This window comes from Amphiprion ocellaris, chromosome 7 (genome assembly GCF_022539595.1).
Source record: "Amphiprion ocellaris isolate individual 3 ecotype Okinawa chromosome 7, ASM2253959v1, whole genome shotgun sequence".
Taxonomy (NCBI): Eukaryota; Metazoa; Chordata; class Actinopteri; family Pomacentridae; genus Amphiprion; species Amphiprion ocellaris.
This window is the reverse complement of record NC_072772.1, coordinates 10,740,018-10,763,823: the sequence shown is the minus strand read 5'-3', so window position 1 is coordinate 10,763,823 and position 23,806 is coordinate 10,740,018. Positions and strand designations below refer to the sequence as shown.

The 23,806-nt window shown below is 38.9% G+C and overlaps 1 protein-coding gene across 2 annotated transcripts; it reads right to left on the bottom strand.

Annotated features, from left to right (window-relative positions):
• Nucleotides 1-8,689: 8,689 nt before the first annotated feature.
• Nucleotides 8,690-23,517, bottom strand: cul3b (cullin 3b). 2 transcript variants are annotated; one of them, XM_023286085.3, is made up of 16 exons: nucleotides 23,247-23,517; nucleotides 20,579-20,776; nucleotides 17,293-17,406; nucleotides 16,885-17,045; nucleotides 16,320-16,434; nucleotides 15,917-16,145; nucleotides 15,421-15,566; nucleotides 14,628-14,804; nucleotides 14,129-14,299; nucleotides 13,653-13,760; nucleotides 13,021-13,145; nucleotides 12,585-12,681; nucleotides 11,956-12,090; nucleotides 11,550-11,736; nucleotides 10,734-10,879; nucleotides 8,690-9,942 (listed from the first exon to the last, which is right to left on the bottom strand). In XM_023286085.3, exons 1-16 carry the CDS (start codon nucleotides 23,307-23,309, stop codon nucleotides 9,811-9,813), a joined length of 2,304 nt encoding a protein of 767 aa, XP_023141853.1. In that variant the 5' UTR covers nucleotides 23,310-23,517; the 3' UTR covers nucleotides 8,690-9,810. The 2 variants fall into 2 exon arrangements, with proteins under 2 accessions (XP_023141853.1, XP_023141854.1); XM_023286086.3 differs by having other exon boundaries at nucleotides 11,956-12,087.
• Nucleotides 23,518-23,806: the final 289 nt, after the last annotated feature.

Below are 23,806 nucleotides of genomic sequence, written 5' to 3'. Positions count from 1 at the left end.
TTCCATCTCATTTCTACTCTGAAGCTCACCTTCTCCTGCTCAAACTGCTGACAAATGTTTCTGCTCCCCTAAAGTCTGCTCCCCAGAACTTCCTAAAAACTCTCAAAGTCTCTTCTGCTGCAGGTTGCTTTGTAGAACTGTTCCAGAAAACCTCACTAAACCACATGGTGGGGCCTCAAGATAGTTGTCCAAATGAAACCGTACAAAAACCAAACTAGCACAACCCAAACGCTAAAGTCTCTTGCAGCCTACCAGAGAACCTCTGAGAACAGAGAATCAGGACAGGAACTCTTACCTTCTGGACAACCAACGTTGGTTCTCAAACAAGAATACAGAATGTGTCTGACCAAAAACCTCTACAGACTCACTACAGCCAAGATAAAGATACAACTCAGCTGCAGCAAATCCACTAATCACTGCACACATTAGCACCATGTGCTAACTGTGGCTAAAGAACCACCTTTACCAAGACAACTATCCAGTACAAAGCCCTAAAACACACCAAGAAACACATTAAAGACGATTTTACTGCTGGAAGCTGCAAGCCAACGCCTACAGAACACCCTAAAGCAACGGAGCCAAACCCAGTTCAGTGGTGAAGACAAGCAGAGGAAATGTTTGCAGCCAAATAAAGCAGGAAGACACTGAGCTGCTCAGGTGTTCCTGATAACACCTGAGCAGCCACCTGGACAGCCAATAGGAACACAGCTTCCTGGAAGTCCAGAGGGCTGGGTTAGTGAAGGAAATTTAGTTTAAAGTTGAGGCAGAAAGTTAACAAAGAAAGTTGAAAACCACCTTCTGATACCTGAAATCTCTGAGTTTTCACACAAAGAACACCTGAACATGTCAAACTGGTTCCATAGTAGAACCATCACTGTAAAAACGTCATAGTATGGTGTGTTGCTCAAAAAACATGGAGAGTTTAATCTTAGAGTTTGTACAGCTGTTGAGTTTTTAAAAACACATGGATTGTTTTGACATTTAATAACCGAGTCCTGAAATAAAATTACAGTTGTGGATTTCTTTCATTTAGTCTGGACTAAACAAATAACAGCAGCATAAATCTCAAACGTCATTATGAGGTGTCTGGATTGAGGTTTCTCACTTGATAATGATCAAAACATGAAATTTAGGTTGGTTTAAAGGAATCTTTGAATGTTGACCTAAAAGGTTGGTTTCAGGAAGTATTCCACCTACAAGGTCCTCAAACATCCACCTTAAAGGAACATTCCACCAAAACTCCTCGGAGAGGCACCTAAAATGTTGGTTTAACCGAGTATTCCATCCAAAATCCTCAAAGAGACCTGAGGGGCTGGTTAAAAGGAATATTCCACCTAAAACCTCAAATATAGACCCCAAAGGGTGGTTTAGAAAAAATACTTCAATGAAGACCAAAAAAGTTAGTATGGTGGAATATTCCACCTGAAATGTAGACCTGAGAAGTTGGTTTGGGAGAATATACCATCCTAAACATCCTTAAATGTAGACTAAAAGACGGTTTGGAAGAAAATTCCACCTAAAATCCCCCAATGTAGACCTAAAGGGTGAGTTTAATGGTATATTCCACCTAAAATTCACAACTGTAGACCTTGAACATTGGGCTTAATGGTATATTCCACCCAAAATACCAAGAAGTCAATGTAAAGGAAATGTAGACCTAAAAGGATTGTTTAAAGGAATATTTAAACGATTATTTTCATTATTTAATAATCTGTTATCAGTCAGAACCCTGGCAAACTTGTTTTCATCAGTTTAATTAGTGGAAGTCACAAATAAAGGAGCGCTTGGTTTTTCCTGGCGTTACTGAGTCAAAAGCTGCTGTTTCAACACAGAACGTTCACATGCATCCACAAACCTCTCAGCACTCAAACACCCACAGACAGGCGGCAAGCTGGACCGAGGCTCGGCGGCATCCTCAGACCCACGAGTCGGGGAGTCGGTGAACTTGTTGGTCCGGTTTGAAGGCCTCCGTGTGGTCCAGTAGAAGTCCACGTAGTCGGTGTTGGCTTTGAACCGCAGCGACTGGCCACCATCAGGTGGACCGGCTCGTCCTCGTAGGGCTCCTCCTGTAGCCTTGAGGGAACCACAGGAACATTCAGTAGCTGTTGGAGTTCTTCCTGTCAGGCTCGTGGTAGAATGGCTCTGAAGAATCTTGTACTTGTCTTATCTGGAACAATCTAACAGCCTAAACTGTTAACAGCGGTGTAAAGAAGCAAACACTCAGGCATAGATTAGGACTCAAACTAGATTTATTTTAGAAAACAAATCAGCTTAGAGGCATTTGTTCACACATGTGGCTGAATAGGAGGCCGTCCAATCAGATTTGAGGTCTTCACTCTGTAGGTTGTTTGTTTGGTGAGACCCTTGGACCTCCATCAGCTGACATGGATGTTTAACGGTCTTCCTCTCTAGTGCCAGATGATTCATCCATGAATTCAGCAGCTACAGACTGAAATGAAGCTCATGCTGCAGTTATTGAATTCCTGTTCCAGATCAAATGTTCAGAGCTCACCTTGAATGCAGCCGTCTGCTGTCTGATAGTTTTTCTCATTGTAGTCTTCAATAAAGTCTTTTTCCTCATGTCAGGATGTGGTGAGACTCTTTCTCAGTCGCTGCAGACGTCCCTCATTGTGCATCTCCAGAGAAGAAACAGAAAAACTGATCACTGCTTCAGCATCACAAACGCTCTCCAGCATTGAGAGTGTTTTAGGAATTCATTCATTGTGTTGTGAACTTTGAAGGAGCAGAAACTTTACAGCTGCCAAAGATATGAGCTCCAATTCTGGATGTTTTAGGAAATGAAGTTCATCAAATGAACACTTGATTATTGCTGATAACTCTCATTAAATTACTGAAGAAATCCAACATAAAAACCTGTAAACTCTCAGGCAGCTTTTGTTAAAGTTTGTCAATAATTCTCTCATTTCTATCATCAGAAGTTCATTCAAACAGATACTTGTGTGTTTCTATTTAAGGCCTCAGGTTTGAATGTACAACAGAGGATTAAAAAGGAATGATTTTAATATTTAAATCAGTCCAGTAAATGTTTGGAGTAAAGATGATTAAAATTTTGATTTAGATAGATTTGTGTCAAATAATATTGTAGCGTCTCACTTAAATATATCCAAATGATTTCAGTGTATTTACATTTTACAGAATATTTGATTTCTTAATCTCAATACTGTAGGGTCTGACCCTAAATATTATAATAATGATGTAAATTTAAATGATATTGTAGTGCAGAGTCATAAACTTACATAATATCACTGCACAATCTTAACTTGAACATTCATATTATTGAGGTAAATTTACATAAATCATGATATTCTAAAGTCTTAACTGGAACATTTCTGACATTAATCTTTTTGTATTGATAAACAACAATAACCCGACTTTCAGATAATATTTATTGTCTGTGATTGTGAGAATAAATTCCTCCACAGTCTAGAACTTTCCCTGCAGCTGTAGGAATAAATAAAAATAAAATTGTTAATTTCCACATTATGCACATTTATTTATTCTTAATATCTCAGACTGAATGGTAGCTGTCAGTAAAAACAAACTCATCTGCTGGACTGCATTTCCCAAAATGGAAACATGGACAGAATTTAACACTCATGTATCCATGGCAAGCAAAAGTTTCTGCTTCTTACCAAAGTTCACAACACAAGTAAAGATTTTAATGTAAAACTTCAGGGATGACTGCTAACCATAAGTATTCTGATAAATATTTCATGATCAATATCAGGACAGATGTTACAACTCCAGCTGTTGCATTAGACTGCAGTTATTCACAGAGAAATTAAAACATCACATTCCTCATGAAAACTAGATGGGACTTTTATTAAATAAAGTGTTGGTGAATAAACAGTGTAAAAAGTGCAAAGCAGCTCCATTAAATCAGGAGATGTGAGACTTCCACAGCATGGATCACCATCTGCTGTGTTGATTCATAGCTGAATGTCAGAATGAACTGAGCTAGAAAAGCTGCTTTGAGCTGCAACATTACGGTCTGACAATCCAACACCATCACAGTTTTCATCTGGTTGTTTTGCTCCAACATGCTGTGAAGTTCAGTTTTTACCTGAATCAATACAGAGATTCTATTTCCAGCCAAGACTGAAATAAAAATTAGAATGTTATGAGGTTATTAATGCAACTAGATCCTTTCAGATGGAAGGATTTACTTCTAAGTTCTAATTCAAGTTTCAGTTGGAGCACATTGCATTCACAAAGAAAAACAGCGATACCTTCATAGCAACATTTAATAAACCTAAAGCTTCCCTGTTGGCTCATTGGTGGAGTTTGTTACTGAGCATCTGAACCTTAAATCCAGTGAGACGACCATCTTCAGTCGAGGCCAGTCAGAGAACTTCAAGACCTTCCATCAGCTGGACCAGATGTGGCATCATCTCCCTCTGAACATCTGGATGACAGGAGAAAAGACAGAAATCAAACACAGATCACACAAATACAATTTATTCACTTTCATCATTTTATAAAAGTAGCATGAACTTTATTAAAACTTGACAATATCAGTAATGAAAGTAAATGTTTTTATCTCGTGTTGAAGCTAAATTTAAAGTTAATTTTAATGACAGTTTATCCTGAGAGGAGTGAGAATGGAGCTTTTCTTTCCTTTTTAGAATATTCCCTCAAAATATTCTGTTTATTATTGGCTTTAGAAGCATTTTTCTTGACTTATTTCTTTTTAGATCCCTCAGACTTATGGAGATAAATCATTAGAGTCATTGTTTTTTAGAAAGTCTGCCCACTCACTCCTTATTACTCGATCAAATTCTGGGTCTTTGAGTAGAGAGATGTTGAGGCGCCAAGTCTGAGGAGGTTTAGGGATGGAATCTGTTTGCAGGCTGAGAGATATTGGTGCATGGTCGCTGATAATGACTGGGTGGATTTTAGTGGTAACTTTATGTGCAATAGAGTTATTTGAGAGGAAAAAGTCAATTCTTGAAAATGTTTGGTTTACCGGAGAGAAAAACGTATAGTCCCTCTTTGTAGGGTTTTTGAGTCTCCAGATGTCATCTCGTCCAAAATCTTTCATATAGTCATGTATGACTTTAACTGACTGTGACTGTTTTACGTGTATTGGACTATTAGATCGATCTACTGAAGGGTTTAAAACTATGTTGAAGTCACCACCGATAATAGTTGTTGAGTTAGCAGATAAGTCTGCTAAGTGAGAGAAAACAGTGTGAAAGAAGGCTGGATCGTCATTATTCGGAGCATAGAGGTTTACAATAGAATATAATTTATTAAAGATTGCTGCCTGGATAATAATATATCTGCCCTCTGAGTCCGTTACTGTACTGTTTAAAGTGAATGGTATTCTCTTATGGACTAGAATGGAGACCCCTCTTTGTCTGCTGATAAACATTTTTCTTCCGACTGTATTAAATGTGTTTCTTGGAGAAGCAAAATATCTGCTTTTAATTTAGAGACATAGTCCATGATTTTAACTCTTTTTGTTTGTGAGCGTATGCCATGAACATTCCAGGCTACGATATTAAACTTGAACATAGAGAGAGAAGATGTTCTGTCACTGAGTATGTAGCAATATAATATAACATCTGTGTGTTTCCTTGTGAGCTGTCTGTTGCTGTCTGTGAGCTGTGAGTGTTGGAGAGAGATGTATACAGCAGGTCAGGATCTATATATACATTATATAATAGCACATCATTGCCTGAAAAACTATCAACAAACACATTATAAAACATACAAGCACAATAAACATGGGGGGTACATAGAGTGTGAGTGAGAGTGTGGGGGGTGAGTGTGTGAGAGGGGGAGAGAGCTAAAGGGAGACATATAGAGAGGGAGAGAGAGAAAAGTAGAAGGAGGAGGGGGTTCTCCAGTGGGGAGTGTAGGTTAGGAGAGTGAGACATTTACTTCTGTGAGATTTGTTTTTATTATTATTACATTTTCTAGCATAAATTACTAAGTGATATATTAAGCGTTTAAGCCAGTTTTTTTTTTTTTTTTTTTTAGAAGAGCCAGGGGGTGATGGAGGGTTCCCCAAATAGCTGCCCATCTATGTATAGTTTGTCCACAACCAGTGCAGTCCGTTTACCTTTCTGTCTGTGTTCTTTCATGATGGGGTATAATACTTTGCGCCTCTCGTTGATTTCCCTGGGAAACTGGTCGTTCATCCCGAACGACGTGCCTTTCAGCTCCCGTCCTTTGCTCCTTACGAGCACTTTCTGCTGGAAGTGCTCGAACTTTGCAATGATGGGACGGTGTCGGTTTCCTCCTCGGGGTCCGAGCCGGTGGACGTGGTGGAAAGTGATGTTTTTAACAGTTTCCGCAGGGATTTTAAGCTTCGACACCATAGTTTTTAACAAGAGCCTCTGGGTTATCCGGTGTGGACTCAGGGATACCAGAAAAGATCAGGTTGTCCCGCATGCTCCTCGACTGGATGTCCAGGACGGTCTCCCTCGGGGTTTTGTTTTCTTTTTTAAGTGTATTCACCTCTGAAGTGACAGCTGTCAGCGTGGACCGGAGTTCGGTGTTGTCCCTCTGCAGATCCTCTATCTGCTGGTGGGTGAACTCCAGGCTTGCTTTCAGGTCCTTTATCTCCTGGTGAAGCAAACAAAGGATATCGAGCTTCTTATTAATAGACTCGAGAACACTTACCTGGATATCCGTGACCTCCAAGTCTTGTGTGTCTGTCGAGGAGTCTGTCTTCTTCCTCTTGTTCGGGTTGGCGGAGTTGGCGTCTTCCATGGTGCACCGGACGAAGTAGCCGTCAATAAAGTTCTCAAGGTCCTCCACTGTGAGCACTACCGTGTCCGATCTTGAGCAGGCTATTTAGTTAGGTTGTTGTTGTTTTTTTTAATATAAATACGTCGAGACAACGGCGATTTGTTTACTTCTCATCTCGCTGCTGGGAGCCGCCATGTTGAATTTCGTCACTCTCGCTGAATCTCGCGATCTCACAGCATCTCGCGAAACTGACTTTTTTTCGTTTCTGTCTCTTACTGATTTTACTTTTTTGTTATTCTAAATATAAAATGAAAATCAAAGCATTTTTAAAATTTCGTATATCCCTTTTTGATCATGAAAAGGAAAAACGCCTTGTATTTCAATTTTATTTTTTGTATTCTAAAATAAAAATCAAATAACCACTCGTTTTTTGTTTTTCAATACCCGGTTCAGAACGGAAAATCCAATTACCAAAATACACACGGACCTTGTGCCATACATGTATTGTGTATGGCGTTTTGACATTTTTCATAAATAAAAAAAAATCCTAGTCTGTTTTATTTCATAATATCATTTTATCCAAAAGTCTTTGTAAATCAAGGTAAATTTGACAGGCTGTTGCTCTTTTCTGAATGAACACAGCCTATTTCCTTGAAACAGAAATGACTGAAAAAACTTAAAACTAGAATCAAACAAGCAGGTCAAGATAATTCTCAACAAAACTGTGCTTTAAAAAATATTTCACACTCTCAAGGTTGTCAGATATTTCACCTGTAGTTACTAAAATGACTTTTTAAACAACCTTTGTGTTTAATATCGAATGCTTAACAATGAGTGTTACCGTGTTCAGATTTCCTTAATACAGTTTTGCAAAGGAGTTGATTGAAGTTTTATTTGGAAGGCTCTAGTTTGTTGGATTATTGTGCCTTATATAACTCGTTTATTAACCCGAGTTCCTCTATTGTAGAAGTTTAGGATAGTTCACACACACACACACACATACATATACATATATATATATATATATATATATATATATATATATATATATATATATATATATATATATATATATATATATATATATATATATATATATATACATACATATACATCAGTAGCTGTAACTGAGCATTATGCTGTAGTAGAAAAGCACTGGGTGTCTGTGCCCGTGTGAACTTCTGTGTTTCCGAGATCAACAAGGGCAGTATCTCATGTTGAAGACTACACCACTGGGACTCGCTCAACAGTTCAGGGGAAGGGTTACCCCCACCCTGAGGTGAGGAGAACAAGGAGTGCGGTCACGAGCTGTGCATGAGCGGACACAGGATGAGAGAAGAAGCCAATCAGAGGGAGAAGACACCAAAAAAAGCTTGCATGATTTTGTAGTAGTATATAAGTCTGGGTCAGGGTGGAACTAGGCGTAGTCAGACTTCATGAACTGACAGTGTCCCTGTTGCTGTTAGGGAAAGGAATCTGGACCCAGAATTCTGTTCTGTTATATTCAATCTTCTGCTAAATAAACATTTGTAGTGAGACCTAAATACCTTCTCTTATTGCTTCATTCAATGAACACACAGGAGCTATCTCACACATTTTGCTGGTAGATTGGGATTGAGCTCCAAGTTTGTGCCATTTCTTGATTTTGAATCACACAAAATGATTCAACAGCAACACAAGCTTTGTCCTCCAAAAAATTAACACAAAACATAGTCGCACCCAGCACACTATGATTAAACAATCTCATTTTAGAGTGTATTTTCTCCTGAATAGTAAGATAGATGGATCAGTTACATTTGAATCTCCAAACACTGTAGTAAACGCTGTACTTCGGCAGCTTTCCAAATTATTGTTGTGAACACTGAGAGTCTGACGGCGGCTAACCATATAAATTAAGCTTTAATTATGGTTAGCGAGGCAACTATTCCTGCCGCTTGCCCAGGCCATCTCATGAAAGATGAAAAAAAAATCCCTTATTTTTTTTTTTAATTCTACATTTAATATGATGAAAACAAGGCCCTGTACAATCCACCTTCGCAGTGAGTACAATAATTATTTTACAATTTGTACACATTAGAACATGGTGCTAGACTGGTTCCACCCGTTCAAAATGCAGTTGAGAATGGAAAAAAAAAAACAAAAAACAAAAAAAACAAAACAACAATCCTCTTCGAAACCTGCACCACAAGGAACCTTCCATTCAAAGATAGGAGACTGTTTTTTGGCTGATCACACAGCAGGCCTTAAGTGAAAAATGTGTCATGAGACCAAACATCATTTATGGAGCTGAATGTGTCTTTTTCCCCTGATTGATCCATTAGATAAAAGCATGCTGTGAAGCAACAGCCCTTGATCTCTCTAACCACTAGTACAGACCTGGCTAAATTATTGAAAGTAGCATTAAATATTTCAGCTATGTGAGGTGCACTTAATTCATACCAGACATTAAAACAACTCCAAAAAACAGACATATTTGCAACATAAATTAAGCACTCTTCATGTTTTCTCAAGTACTCAAAATGTATTTTACTGCTGTTGTAAACCAGGTCTGTACCAGTTAACACCTCGTCCTCTTCTTCAAATCTAAAAATCCTCTGTGAGGAAAAAGCCAAGACTGTCTGTCAACCTGTACAGCCATTATTGTGCCACAAAACACAAACATAACACATTGACATCAACATTTAAAACAGGGGAGTGACTTCAAATGTTTTCTTGGTCTCCATGTGGCCACGTTTGCGCTCACGTTTACGCTCGTTCTTGACAGCATGTAGTTAATTGGCAAACAGGCTCACCCAGTTCTCTCCAAAGGCCACAAGAAACATGATTTTATACAAAACTAGATCCCCTCCTTTCACTTCTGTCAGCAGAAGAAATCTAATATTGCTAGAAAACTTCGCCATCTTTTGCATGACTTTCTTTTTTTTTTTTTTTTTTAACACATTTTTATGGAAGAAAAGTTAGGCTTCCCAGTGTTTCCCAGTATCAATGATGAAAGCACTTCCAAGTTCATTCAAACACATAGCAGTCCACAAAAAACAAGGCCCTCAGTTTCTGTCAACTTGATGCTAGCTTTCACTGAATTCACTTGTTTTATGCTACATAAGTGTACACTTTGCGGTCCTCTGGTGTTCTTGCCAAATATTCCCTCTCAATGAGTCCTTCAATGCGCTTCTTGATGACTACAGGACTAGGAAGGAATCGTGCTCGCAACTGCTGTGTGACCTGCGGAGACACAAAACACAGTAATCAGAACAGAACATTTCATCTCTTTTCATCCTGACATCAGTCGTTCTATCAACACAGCATCTTAGTTTCTGTTCATTTATCATGCAACACTGTCCAACACTAGACGGGTTGTGTTCGAATAGAGAACAGAAGAATTTTATTGTCACTGCACAGTGTACAACTAAATTAAGCAGCACCTCTGTTGGTAAGTTCACACAACTGGACACTAGCTTGGAAAAAAAAGAACGAGAAATGTGAGAATATAAAAACATATTAAATAACATGTGTAAGTCTAATGTCATGAAAACTGAGACAGTTTATTTTTGTAAAAAGAGCTTGTTTGGTATATTAAGTTCACTAGAAAAACAAAAGTGTAACTGACTGACTGCTGAATATTTGCTGAAATTCAGTGGATTGTAATAGTGAGAGGTAGAGTTTTATGTAAACATATGTGCAGATTCAGTGTATAGACGGTACATACACACAGATTCTGGAAATAGAACGGTGAGTTTATTGCTGATGATCACTCAGGTCCAGACAGTTGATGTCAGTGTTGTTTTAATTTGAGAAAGTGTGTAATGAATAACTGTCATTTCTATTTTTGATGTTCAAGAAGAGAGCCACTGTGACAACCAGATGATCTCACATCTTGTATGTCCGATAATTTGCTGCTCTGGGTGTCTTTGAAGGGAGGGAAATATGCAAGTGTCCACTGTGAAGAATGTGAAGACTCCATGATGAACTGCAGCTGCCCTTTAATATCACAGCAACCATTTCAGCTGACTCACCTCTGCTACTAGGACATTGTGCTGCATCTTCTTTCTGGACTTCATGATACGAACAATGGCAGCTTCAATCTCATGCTTCCTGTCGTCGTCCACTTTCTGCCGTGTCTCCTTCCTCTCTGGGTCTGACTCCCCTTGTTTAGCAGCAACTAGGAGGTGCACAACACAGGAAAATCAATGTAAAGACAAGTGGTTTGACTGCAGGAATATATGTTATTTTCCCAAGTAAGTGCTTTAAATAATACGATTGTGATGAAGAGTCTTTTAGTCTTGGACTAGGCTTAAGTCATGTCTGGGAAACTGCGTATAAGAGTACAACAAGACATGACATTCAAAAACTGAAATATTGATTTTTAATGGTCTTTAACTCTTCATTAGACTTAGATGATTTTATTAATCCCGGGAGGGAAATTAAGTCGTTACAGCAGCATGGATATTCAATTACACAACAATACTAAAAATTTTTGAACCATTTCAGCTCAGTGAAATAAAAAGCAGATCCTTCTCCTGAAATTCTGGTTGAAAATGTGTGGTTACTGGATTAGTTTGTTGGATTTTTATACCCAAACTGAGACAAAAACTCACTATATTTTGTGACTAATTGCAGCTTGCATATCAACACTGATTGAGGGGGAATATCGGACCACCATCTACAAAATAAAGTGCCCTGTTTATATTTCCTGACAGTTTTTTGTGTTCTAATATCCTCACATAACACCAGATCACATTGAGCATTTCAAAAAACACATTGTATGAAAATCACAATAAAGATCTTTGGAGTCTTAAGAAAACACGATATAAAATAGATTTTTTTTGTACCTGTCTGGATTTTGACACGATGCAGTTTGGAGGTAAACTGGTCATTGACTGTAAACACATGACCATTTTCAATCTCCTTGGACTTGGGCTCCTTGGTGAGAACTCTCTGAGTGGGTTTCCCACAGGCCAGAGACTGCAACGCTCGCACCAGCTCCCTCTCTGGGATGTCTGTCTCCTGCTGGATCTCCTGCAGAGGAAAGATATCAAGTTTGGGGTTATGATAAAACAATAATCAACACATTACAGAGGCCAGAATCTGAAACTTGTCTTAGAATGACCTTTTCTTGCTTCATTTTTCCACTATAAATCAACAGACTTTGTGTGTTTTGGCTAGAATTTTTTTTTTTTTCTTTACGATAAGGGGGACTGTAGCATATGTAGGACAGTACTGAATTAAGTTGTGTACCTCAAAGGTGGACTTGTCTCTGTTGTTGAAAAGCATGAGGATGGTCATCTGGAAGGTGGACACCTGTAGGATGTGCTTTCTGGTGTTGGAACCTGTCACCTGGGCCCCTCCGACTCCAACCTCTGACCCATCCTCCTGTCCACACGTCAGGATGACAGATCAGAAGCTATAAATATGATTCTGATTCCGCTTTGTCAAAATGTTCTGTGTTGGTAGTCAAAATCAACGAAACAGGAAATTTCCTTTTTGTGAAAATTACGTACATTTTTATGAGAAAAACTACACAACAGTCTACCAACAACAATTACTTATTTGTTTTACATTCATTCATTTAGATTTGTGTATTTTTCTTTGTTTGTGTCAACGCTACAAGATGTTTCAGTTCGTTCAAAAAGAAAATTCAATACAACACCAGTTAAAGAAAGTCAGAGTGGATAAACTTTTGCAGCAAAACTTTACAAAACTTAACAAAAACTTTTCAGAATGACTGGAAAATCTGATCACCTTGTTACTTTCCAATGTATATTCCTCTCACATTACAGACTAGAAACTTTTGTTTGTAAATGATTACAAAGCAAGCTGTTTTCTGGCATGAAAGTAACAAACTGTCCGTCACAGATGGCACATACCTTTTTGATGGGCCCATAGAAGGTGGCATTTAGATCTGCAGAACCCATATGGTGCTGCAGGGTGAGTTGCCTCCCGCTGTGCTTGCCAAGGTAAAACCTGCAAACCGAAGGGAATCACACGAGGTGAACCTCTAAGAATTGTTCATGCACCACAATTAATCTGACTTGCCTGTTAGTTCCTTCTTGTACTTTGGAATAAACACAGTCTTAAATCTTCAAAAATGGACCAGGAACTGAAATAAGGTCGTTCTTTGTTTCAGCTTCCACTTGTAACAAAATGTATCTTTCTTGTCTCTTTACTACACTTTTTCTTTCGTATCACGCAGAGAAGCTGTTAAGAAACCCCTGAACTGAAAACAAAGTGTTGCTATGAAACCCCTCACACATGTAGGAAAAAAACTTTGAATTCTGTAATCGAAGGTCACAACTGACAAACCTTCTAAAGACTTCAAATGCATGTCGCGGTGAAGGAGGAATATTGCACTTGGGTGTTGCTGATTGTGTTGGCCAGTATCCTGTGGTCAGAACTCTCACAGTCAGATCAACCCCTCCAAGTGACACCTAAAGTTAGAAAAAAAATACAAGATGCACAGTCAGGTTTCAGGCTGCACTGTTGCAGTCACACTCTGTAGCTCCCTGCTGCTGTGCACAAATTTTAATGAGTGCAATTAGAAGGTTAGAAACCCACAAAACATGTACGGTTCACCTGAAACAAATTAATGTGTTGCTTCTAGACAATTTAAATATAATTACTCACATTCATATTATCTGCTCACTCCATTAATGTACAGTGTGCCAAATGTGAATCACACTTTTTTCAGTTAGCTACAACAGCAGCCAGATGGAGTTACTGACACTCTAGTGACAAAAAGCAATATGAAAGCATAGCACATGCTGGAAAGTAACACCATGTATTCCCAAGATATAGACAGTTAGGTGCATAATTGCTTTTATAGAACTTAGCAGTTCAACAGTGCTCAGTCAATCAAGCAGTCATGTACTGATGGCAGATAGCAAATAGGCTCATTCATTTGACAGGATGAGTTGTGGCATGTAGCGTCTCCTCACCCCAGTTGTCTGTAGATGTTGTCTAAACTCATCCATTGTGGTGTTGGAGATGCTCATGTCCCGGAACATGCCCTCTAGTTTAGAGGTAAACTGACAGCCACACTCCGTCTGAGCAATAAAGACCACAAGAAGGATTACTCTTAAAATCAAAAGCTATTTCAGCAAAGTCAGTATCAACAAATGGGCAAATGGATAGTCTGCTTAATGTATGTCTTATTTAATCTTATTTATAAAATCTTTTCAAAAGCAAAAATGTTTAACAAAAAATTCACAGAAACACATAGACATGAAAAGTGTAAAAAAAAAAAAAAAAAAAAAAAGCTTTTTTGTTTTTTAAAAATATTGGATTAGCAGTTAAAGCACAGGAATAAACTAACTTCATAAAAGCATTTGCTCTTGTTAACATTTCTCCTCCTCATTTTACACTAAACTTACTCCAAACAGAATAACTTGGGTAATAACACAAGTCTGCTCACCTTTAGTTTTGAGATCATGTTCTTTTCAGAGTCATCTGACACGCTCTTGTTGGTGAGCAGCCTGCGAGCCAGATGCTGCTTGTAGTACCTCTCAAACACGTCTTTTTCCTGCATGAAGCGGAAGAGCACCATGGCCTTGTCCAGTATAGACTCCACCTCCTGCTCCGTCAGCTACATAAAACAAACAAAAACATGACAGTCATTTTATACCCATCATAAACAGATGTCTTCATGTGCTCTTCCTAGAATTTTTGATATGCAACACAATCTATTTCACACATTCATAGTGATTAAAATATTTGCAATCTTTTATATTCAAAACAGAAACATTTTAATTCTTTACTCTTAAGAGAATTTCTCAACTTTTAACATGCTTAGTGCTTTTTTGTAGGTGACAGAGGTTTTTACACTGCAGTGTGGTTATACATTTTGAATAGGCAGGTCAGTAATATCAGTCATATATTACAAAATAAGAGTGTAGATGCATTAGTGGACTCACTCCTTTTACTCCCTTCTTCAGTTTGTCATCAATGAAGAGTGAGAGGTATTCAGGTGAGCGAGAGTTAAGGTTGAGGAAGTACTCGAAGTCGCCGGCAATAGTTTGTTTGAAGAGCCGGTCGTTATTGAAGGACTCCTGAAGGAAACGGTCAAAGCGAGACTTCAGGTCCAGCAAACCCTAAATAAAGTAGACAGAAAGACACACATGAAGAGGGATAATACAGCAGCAGTTTACATCGCAAGTAGTTAACACGGTAATCACAGCTCCAGCAGTAACTACAGCAGAGGAAAGCTGGTCTCATCAGAAAAGAGTGAGGCTGTTTGTTGATCAAAAAACGTGGATGTTGCTTGTCTGTTAGATGAGAGTTCAAATGTAGGAACAGAAGTCACAAAGACTATTTCATGCAAAAGTTTCAGAAGTACTGAGAGATGAAAAGTCTTTCAAATACAGCACTTTCTCTCTTTTCACCTTATAGACCTCACACGGTAATGAATGAAGTGCAATGACACAGTGTGGTTGAGGGCAGAGACCATAATGTTTTGCGGCTACAATCACGAAGGTCAGAGCAGTTATCCTGTGCTGGGAGGCAATGGAAGTACAGAGTCAAGGCTCATCACACAATGGCGTGTTTAAGTGGAAAGTATTCCATGATCTCTAACAAGGTTAGAGGTTAAGGCCTTTCTAGACCACCTACGATATCATCTCCTGTCTTGCTGAAGCAAATTATTCAAACATTTCACATGATGTTCCTGCAGATTCACATGTGGTGTCTCCTGACAGCCCAAGATCATACCTGGATATAGTCTACAGGGTTTTTTCCTTCTCCTTCCTCTGACACGAGAGCCTTCCCTTGTTCCCGCAGGTAGGAGCTCATACACTCACACATGGTCTTCAGCCCATTGGGAACCCTGCTGAACAGCTTGTACATGCACGCCAAATCTGTGGATGGACATGCACCAATACACACATGAGCACATATCAGAAATCCATTTTTACCAACTGAAAAGGACTAAGCCTCTGAGATCTGCTGAAAAGGAGGAGTATTTGCAGAGAGTGAATTGATAGTGAACTGAAATATTTGCTGAAGGTGCTAAAGTCCCACAGTAGTAGAAATCCAATCTTTAAATTCCTTGTATATTACCGTGTGACATATAGAAAGGAAAACAACGTGGCTTTAATAACATTCCAGTACAGTACATTTCCAAGTGACAGCTACATGGGTATTAAAGAAAGTGATATTGATCAACTACAAGATATTACGTGTAGATATGATGTGACTGAGTGCCCACCGTCTGTTTTGCCGTTCTTGAGCATGTGGACCAGGCCTGAGTTCTCCATCTCTACGATGGTCTTCATGTGTTTGGAGATAAGCTCCCGTTCCACCACCTTGACGATGGGCTCCTCTGTGGATTTATCCAGGCAGTGCATTACCCGCTCTATCTCCTCATTAATTCTGGCTTCTACCTTCTTTATGTACACACTGGCACTGTTTTCTGCAAGAAACTTTTGGCTCTCCATCTAAGTAAAAACAAGAAGTAGCATATATATATTAGCCGGGTTTCATTCAAGACATTTTGAGAATCAACTGTATTTACATAGCTTTGTTTGTATATTTCCCCCAAGAGGGAATGACGTAGCCACACTCCACATGAATCCACATAAACAATGAAGGAAAGACATTATCTCCCGAACCTGGAAAAATTCTGCAGACATTTCTAAGAATGGTGCTTCAAAGTCCTCTTCATAAACAGATCTCCCTTCAAGGCCGAGAATCATTAACATTTGGCAGGCATTTCTAATGGCTCCCCTGGAGGAGAAGCAAATGTTGAAGGCACGATCAGTAATGCAAAAGAAATCCAAGAAACTGAAAAGTTTACAAAAACAACACTGAACTTTTGTGGCTGCTCATTTCACACTCACTGTGGCTGACAACAAACCTTTTATTATTCATTCATTGAAAAACTCACAGTCCCACTTCACAGCACATGGGGCTTGGAAAAATCAATGCTTTCAAATGTCAGATGCACTGAGGCTTTTACCAGTAGGTATAACTGTAGCAGGCGTATTTGACAGCTCTTTTATTCTTTATATCAAAAGCATGCGCACTGTTCACCTCTGATGTCAAATTACAATTTTACTATTTGCCTTGATTAAATAATAAGATGTGAAATCCATTTTCTTAATAATTTATGTGCAATTGAAAATTATAATGTATTAGGCAGCAATACAATAAATCCTGTGTGTGATTTTCGGCTACCTGTCGACCACTTCTCCCTTCCTCTCACGTGCAATCATGTCAAGCAGAGTCTGTCGGAGGTGATCTCTGATGCAGCCATAGCGAACCACCTGATCCCTAAAGATGATAAGGCCCAGGTTGTAGACATTCTCAACATTGTTCTGCTGTACGTACACCCGGTCCTGTGGCACGGATACATAAAAGAATAATTAATGTCTTGAACAGCATTAGATATAAGCATTTCACATATTACTGCTACATCAATGTGGTTTCCTCCTTCAAAGTGACTTCAAGCTCACCTGTTGTTAAACTGCATAAAATTAATCATCTCCTCAGCTCCTCGTGTACGGCATGATTATGCGGTACAATGGTCAGTTTGATTTCAGTGTTCCTGACCTTGCCTTCAGCTTATAAATCGTACTAACTTACCATATACATCAGGATGTCTCTGATCATCACCATCGCTGTCTGATGGTCATTCCAGGCCTGATTTAGGGTTTGAAGAAAGTTATTGTTTAGGGAATTGAGGACATCTTCTCGCACCTTTGAGGGAGACACAAACACATATTAATGATGTGGATCTATGTCAGCAAGTTGTGCTGTCCTAGGGGACATAAGATGCAAAACGAGGTTAAAAAATATTCCTGAATCAAGCTGACACATAGTTATGATTTCTTGTTCATGCAGCTTTTTATTGTGAAGCTACTTAGATCTTTTCTCCACTAGTCAGGCGTACAACAGCTCGATAATAGTCACACTGCAGTGTGACTCAGCACTGTAAACCAAACGTCTCTGTAGAGTAAGATTCTTGAGGGCACACCGACCTCCCCTTTTTTCTCCTTCTAAGCAGAGATGATGAAATATCACCTCTGCTCCTAACGCTATATGAGATCAACCTTCATAGATGCACTGACTCCTTCTTTTACACATCCAGATCAAATGTCAGAAGCAAACCTATAAATCTAAATACCTCTTAAAATCAAACACTCATTCTGCACACTCTTGGCTTACTTACAAATGTCAGGTTTATGAGGCCACTATTATTGCTTGGTGCTAATAAGATGAAGCTGCTATTATGCTCATCTCTTCTGATACTTTCTAATACTGCTCCTCCATCATCTTAAACACTTCGTATCATTGCCCTAAATACATATATTAGAATGAACGTCATACAACTTAGGAAATTATAATCAGAAAGATATGATGAACAGTGTGCATATTTAAAGAGCGATTTCATCTACTGGTTTCCTACTAGGAATTAAACAGCCAGATGATTACAGAAGTGTATTGTTAAGAATTTAATGGTACTACTACTCTTACCAATACTGCTAATCAATCCTGTATATATTGTCAGTTCTTTTTGTTATTTTTTAAGAGAAAAAACAAACACATTAAGAATAGCATTAACATTGCTTTATTTTCTCTCCCTCTCTCTCTGTTTTAAACATGTTCCCTGCAATAATACTTTCACTTAAGAAAACAGTTGATGTAATTCTTCTACCACTGCCATCACCAATATTCAATCACAGAAAGGGGGAATATAAAGCAAGAGTTTGTCTGAAGCCTCCAAATCAGTACATCTTTCCTGCTCTGAGACTGAAATTCCAAACAACGGTTCAAATGATGCTCTGACCATTTCACATTAAGCATCTAGAGCTAAACAATCAGCTGGCTAAAGGTTACTTTTAGTCACTAAGCCCTGTTCGTATGATTTAGGTAACATCACATGTAGGCGCCACGCTGCTCGCATAAATAACAAAAATGGTTGACGAGAGATTAACTACATGTCAGGCAGAGAAAAACTGTGCATTTCTCCACCTGGACGTGATGAATTTTTGAAGACTGAAGACATGATGCACTTGTGGGAATGACATAGTCAGCACTGACTCGAGTAAAGTACAGCCACACTTTGGGATGTTTACTTCTCTCTGACATTCACGCTAAGGGCAGGGTCTGCTATAAATGCAGCATAGATTACTTAAAAATGGAGTTTGTGAGAAGATATGTGGAAGACATTTAAAAATAAATCTATTTTCTTAATTTCTCCGGTACCTATAGCAGAACCGATAACCTCGGTGCTTCTTGATCTCCTGGGTCTTAATAATTTAGCCCCAGTGGCTGTTAAACATCGGTAAAAGCCAGTGTCCATTATAGAGATATAAATGATGACTGCCCTGTTTTTGGAGGTGCAGGTAAGAAACAAACACTAAAAATAACCATATAGGCCACAGTTGTTTGAAGAAAAAGACAATATCTTTTGTAAAAAAAATATGTCTATGGTTAAACTGACATGCATAAAGTGAACAGCACTTTAAGCTCTTGTCTAGACGACAGTGTCCTCAGCATGTTACTGTTTAAAGTAAGTTCACATCTCCAAATCCCTCTGTCTATAATGGCTTACGGACAGTAATTGTTAGGCCTTATATAATCTATTAAACCAACCAAGAAGTAAAGTGAGTGTTACATAGAAACGACCATAGAGTCAATCTTTATGATTTAAACAGGTGAAATGCAATTGTTAAGTTTGGTTGGCATGAGATCAATGTTACTTTTTTAAAAAACTGCATCCAAACCAATACTAATGTTTTTCTTTCACAGTGATACCTGGATCATTATTAGGTAATAAAAACACACTCAGGTGTCAGATCTCACTTTTTTGATCTATTGCTTGTTGACATTCCCTGACTGCTAATTTACTAAGCCTGCCAAGTTGAGAATGTGCATTTAATTAAGCTGTATAACCATCTGGCTGGTATTCAACAGCAGCCTGCTGAAATATTACTCATTGGGTGACTGCAAACTGTAAGCTGCACAGAGGCATTCACTACAGATATCATGGACAAACTTAATTTGTTTCTAATTACATGCTACAAAAAACAAGTGACAGCTTAGGAACAACATTCCCTGATGGCTTCTCTAACTTATTAGCAGGAATTTGAAAACAAATTAATCTCATAGTTAGGGGATAAGCATTTGACTGCCCTCCTTTGTGCTTTTTGTTTTTGTTTTTTTTTTAAACACAGGTTGCTCAGAATAACCCACATTCACAAACATTTGGCATTTCCGCCACATCACTTTAAATGGGCTTCTCCAGGAAAATAAACCATCTAAATGTTTACTTAGAAAAAAACTCTACCTGGTCAACGCATCATTTAAAAACATATTTATGCTCCCCTGTAAAACATGAGACAATCACTGCTTTGTGAATGACTATCAGACAGAATAGTTCCATTGTATAGCTGAAAAAATAGGACCTTTATGATTCCTAGCCTGCCACAGTAAATTCACAATCTGTCACAAGAAGGTGTGAGTGAAAAGTTTTACAAATCCACCAAAAAAAAGACTTGACAAACAGCCTGTGAAATCGAGTTCTCCATCTTTGTAACTTCAATGAATGCTCACTCACACTCATACAGCTGCAAGTGAATGGAAACAGCTAATATTTTCTGGCATTACCTTTGTTTTGCATGGATGACACAAAAGCCAAGCAGCAAAATAAATCTTAATTTGAAGGCTATGACAGATTAGCAACAGACTACTGCAAAAAGAATTCAAGAAGCTGCCTAAAATGTAGCTCCAACATACAATTTACAGCTCTGATTAAATTCACTTGTGTGACAGGGAGGTTAAATACAGCTGTAAATGCTTCATTCAATCTGTCATCACTTGACTTTATCTCTGCGACTGTGTTAGCCTGTCATTTTATTAGTCTTACTTTGTTGATGAGGTGTTCAGTAACGACTTCCCGCAGGCCCGTGTACAGCTTCTCTCCATGTTTGTGGAGCACCATTGTGTAGGCATTCCTGTAAAGTTCCTCAAAGCTCAGGCCACTGTTGTTCTTCCTCTGAATCTCCTGGATGGCATTCTTCAGAAGGTCCCAGATGTTGTTGACATACTTCTCATCCATCGTCATCTGCAAAAGGTAGCCAGTACTGGGTTGAATAGGATGATCTTTACCTATAAATACCTGAGAGAACACTTGCATCCAAAAATCCTAGTACCAAATGAAATCTTCTGGCAGACTCCCACCTCTGTGCAGTTTTGTCCTCACAATCTTCACAGTTAATGTGGGTACAAAATTGATAGTGTATTTTACAAATAGTCATTCCCAATTATTGATTATTTCCTTTGTTTCTGACAATGCAATGAGCCACTCAGGTGCTATTTTATTACACCTGAAGTCACAGCTTTTCCACCCCTTCATCAACAACTTCCCACTGCTTGACTGTCTGTTCACAGATCTGTATACTTACTATATTAGAACGTGTGCTGAAAAGGAGAATCTCCTGTGCCTTTGAAATCTCCATTAACTATATGATTTAATGTATAGATGTTTAAGGATAGGGTAGGGTATGGTTGCTGTAGAGTGTGCTGATTATAGCAAATGAAGTAGGAGAAAGATGTAACTGAATGAATCATTTAGTGTAGAAGAAATACCTTACATTAAAAAGGGGCCTAACATGACAGCTACATTAACAGCTCCAGGGTGCACAGATACATGTCAGCTCATTTTGAATCCATGAACAGGAATGTATTTTCTCATATAGCAAGAAAGACTTCTCTCCCATATGACCACAGTGCTTTCTTGCAGTGATACACCTTTCTAATAACTTAGAAACAGAAAGGTAACAATTAAGCTCATACACCACACTGAGCACTGAGATTTTTCAAACACTATTTTACGGGTCAAGACACACCTTTCAGTCTCTTTAGAAATCTTGAGCTGATCTCTCTGGTATGCAGCTACAGTAGCTGGAAGGTTGGTCCATTTTGATCAGGTTGGATTGAATCTGCTATTCTCGCTTTTTCTGACATCTATCTTAAAACCTAATTAACCCAATAAATTACTGGTATAGGGTTTGTGCAGCCTATCTCAATTTCTGCCATGCCCCATAGACCTGAGCTTCAGCTTCTCTGTCAGAACCACGACCCAAGTCCCTCTATTTACCAGCATCAACTCTATGAGGGAAATGCAAAATAGAAAAAATGTATGCCAGTATGTATGAATATATAAATACCAGTCAATTAGTATTCAATATTTAAGGAATGGTAATGCATGTGCATACATGTGTATGGATTTCTATATTGCTGTATCTGCCAATCCTGTATATTTCTAAATGCAACTAAACCAGCAAACCAAAAAAGTCTTACTCATTTTCTAATTTTCACCATTTTGGTAAACTGTCACTGTTGAAACAGAAATGCAGGAGAGGGGATTTATAAGTCACCTACAGACAGAGTAAAAAACTTGCAGTTCTAGTTTAGCATAGCACTTAGCTGTGGTGCATCATCATAACTACAAATCTGTAATCTGGTGTATAATTAAAAGCTTTAAACTTAAGCAGTTCCCTTCAACATGTCTGTGGGCTTCTCAATAATCAGACATGTTGGCCACAGGAGAGAACTTAATATGTGCCATCCCTTGTGAAGGAGGAACAGTGTGTGCTCCCTCTCAGCAGACAAGTCCAAACACATGCATGTCGAGATTCTGGTCTTAGAGCAAGTTTCTGTCAGTAATGGGCCACATTCAACAGGCTCCCATAAGTGAAGGTCCTCATTGTATTAAGACAAGATAGCTATGGGGGGCACCGTAAGGAACATACGGCTTGAAATTGCTCAAATACTCAAAGATGAGTGACCAATCCATCAGGTTCCTGGATAATGTGGCTACACTCACTCAGCCAGTCGCAGACAGGCTGATGTTTTCTGCAGAATGAGGTCAGTTCATAAATTACATGTCTGCAGACAAAGGAAGAGCCGGGGGACGACGAGAGAATTCTGGAGTCACAATTTAAATGTCAAAATGACATCTGATACAGATATACATCCCCACAGCCATAGATGCAAAACAGAACTAGGTTAGCTGGTTTGGTTTTCGTTAGCTACCATTTGTAGCAGCAGTAACACTGCTGGTTGTTCTTGCATGCTGGTGGAAATCTACCTGGCATGTTTAGTGCACAAAATCATTGACATTCTGAGATTAGATACACAGAGGTCGTGCATTTTTCAAAGAAAGCCAAAACCTGTGAAAACAACAAGTGTCAAGAGCCAGGGCTAACGGTTAGCGTCGGTTATGTCGACAGATCCAGTCAGCTAGCTAACGTCTGGGAAGTTGTAAGATAGTTAACCGTAAAGGACACTTTAAGTGCTTCATTAAACTTAGGACTAAAGTGATATTATAATAAAATGACCACCTAAACACCCGACCAAGAGTGGAGGTGACTGGACAATTTGACGCCTGTACTTTGTTTACGGACAGACAAGTCATATCATATCTGCTGCTCAGCTGGTTAGCCTGCTAGCATTTAGCCAGCAGCTCAGACCACGGTAATCGAGTCACCGCCCGGCGGGCAAGCAGAGCACCTACAGCGGAGAGCACTTACAGGAAAGGCCCGTATCCTCATTTTGGTGTCCTTCTTGGTGCCGCCTTTGCTGAGATTGGACATGGTTGCCTCGTCCGTGGGCTCTGTATTCACATGAAAGTGTTCTCCGGGGAGGGACAGGGGTGACTACTGGTTTATGGAGCAGCCGACGAGCTTTCACACGACCTCGTAGCTCCGCGTCCCGGCACCACAAGTTTATTGTTGACAGCCGAACGCCAAATCCGATAGTTCTTCATGCAGCAATGGCGGACTACCTGCAGTTCTCACTGCGCAGAGCTCACGCACTCCAAATCACGCGAGAAATTAATAACTACGAACATTTTCTTAACTTTGCTTTTTTCTCTCGCACCTTCAAATAATTCACAGCTGAGCAATGAGTTTTGTAATTACAACATTTATTTAATTATTGTGTCCTTCTTTTAATATGTATACCTCATTGACCAGTAAACGTAGAAATACCAGAGCACAATGAAAATAGCAGTGGTGGAAAGTAAATGTATAGTTATAGATTATTTTATGTACCTGTACTTCTACTTAACTATATAAGTGTCATATAGAAA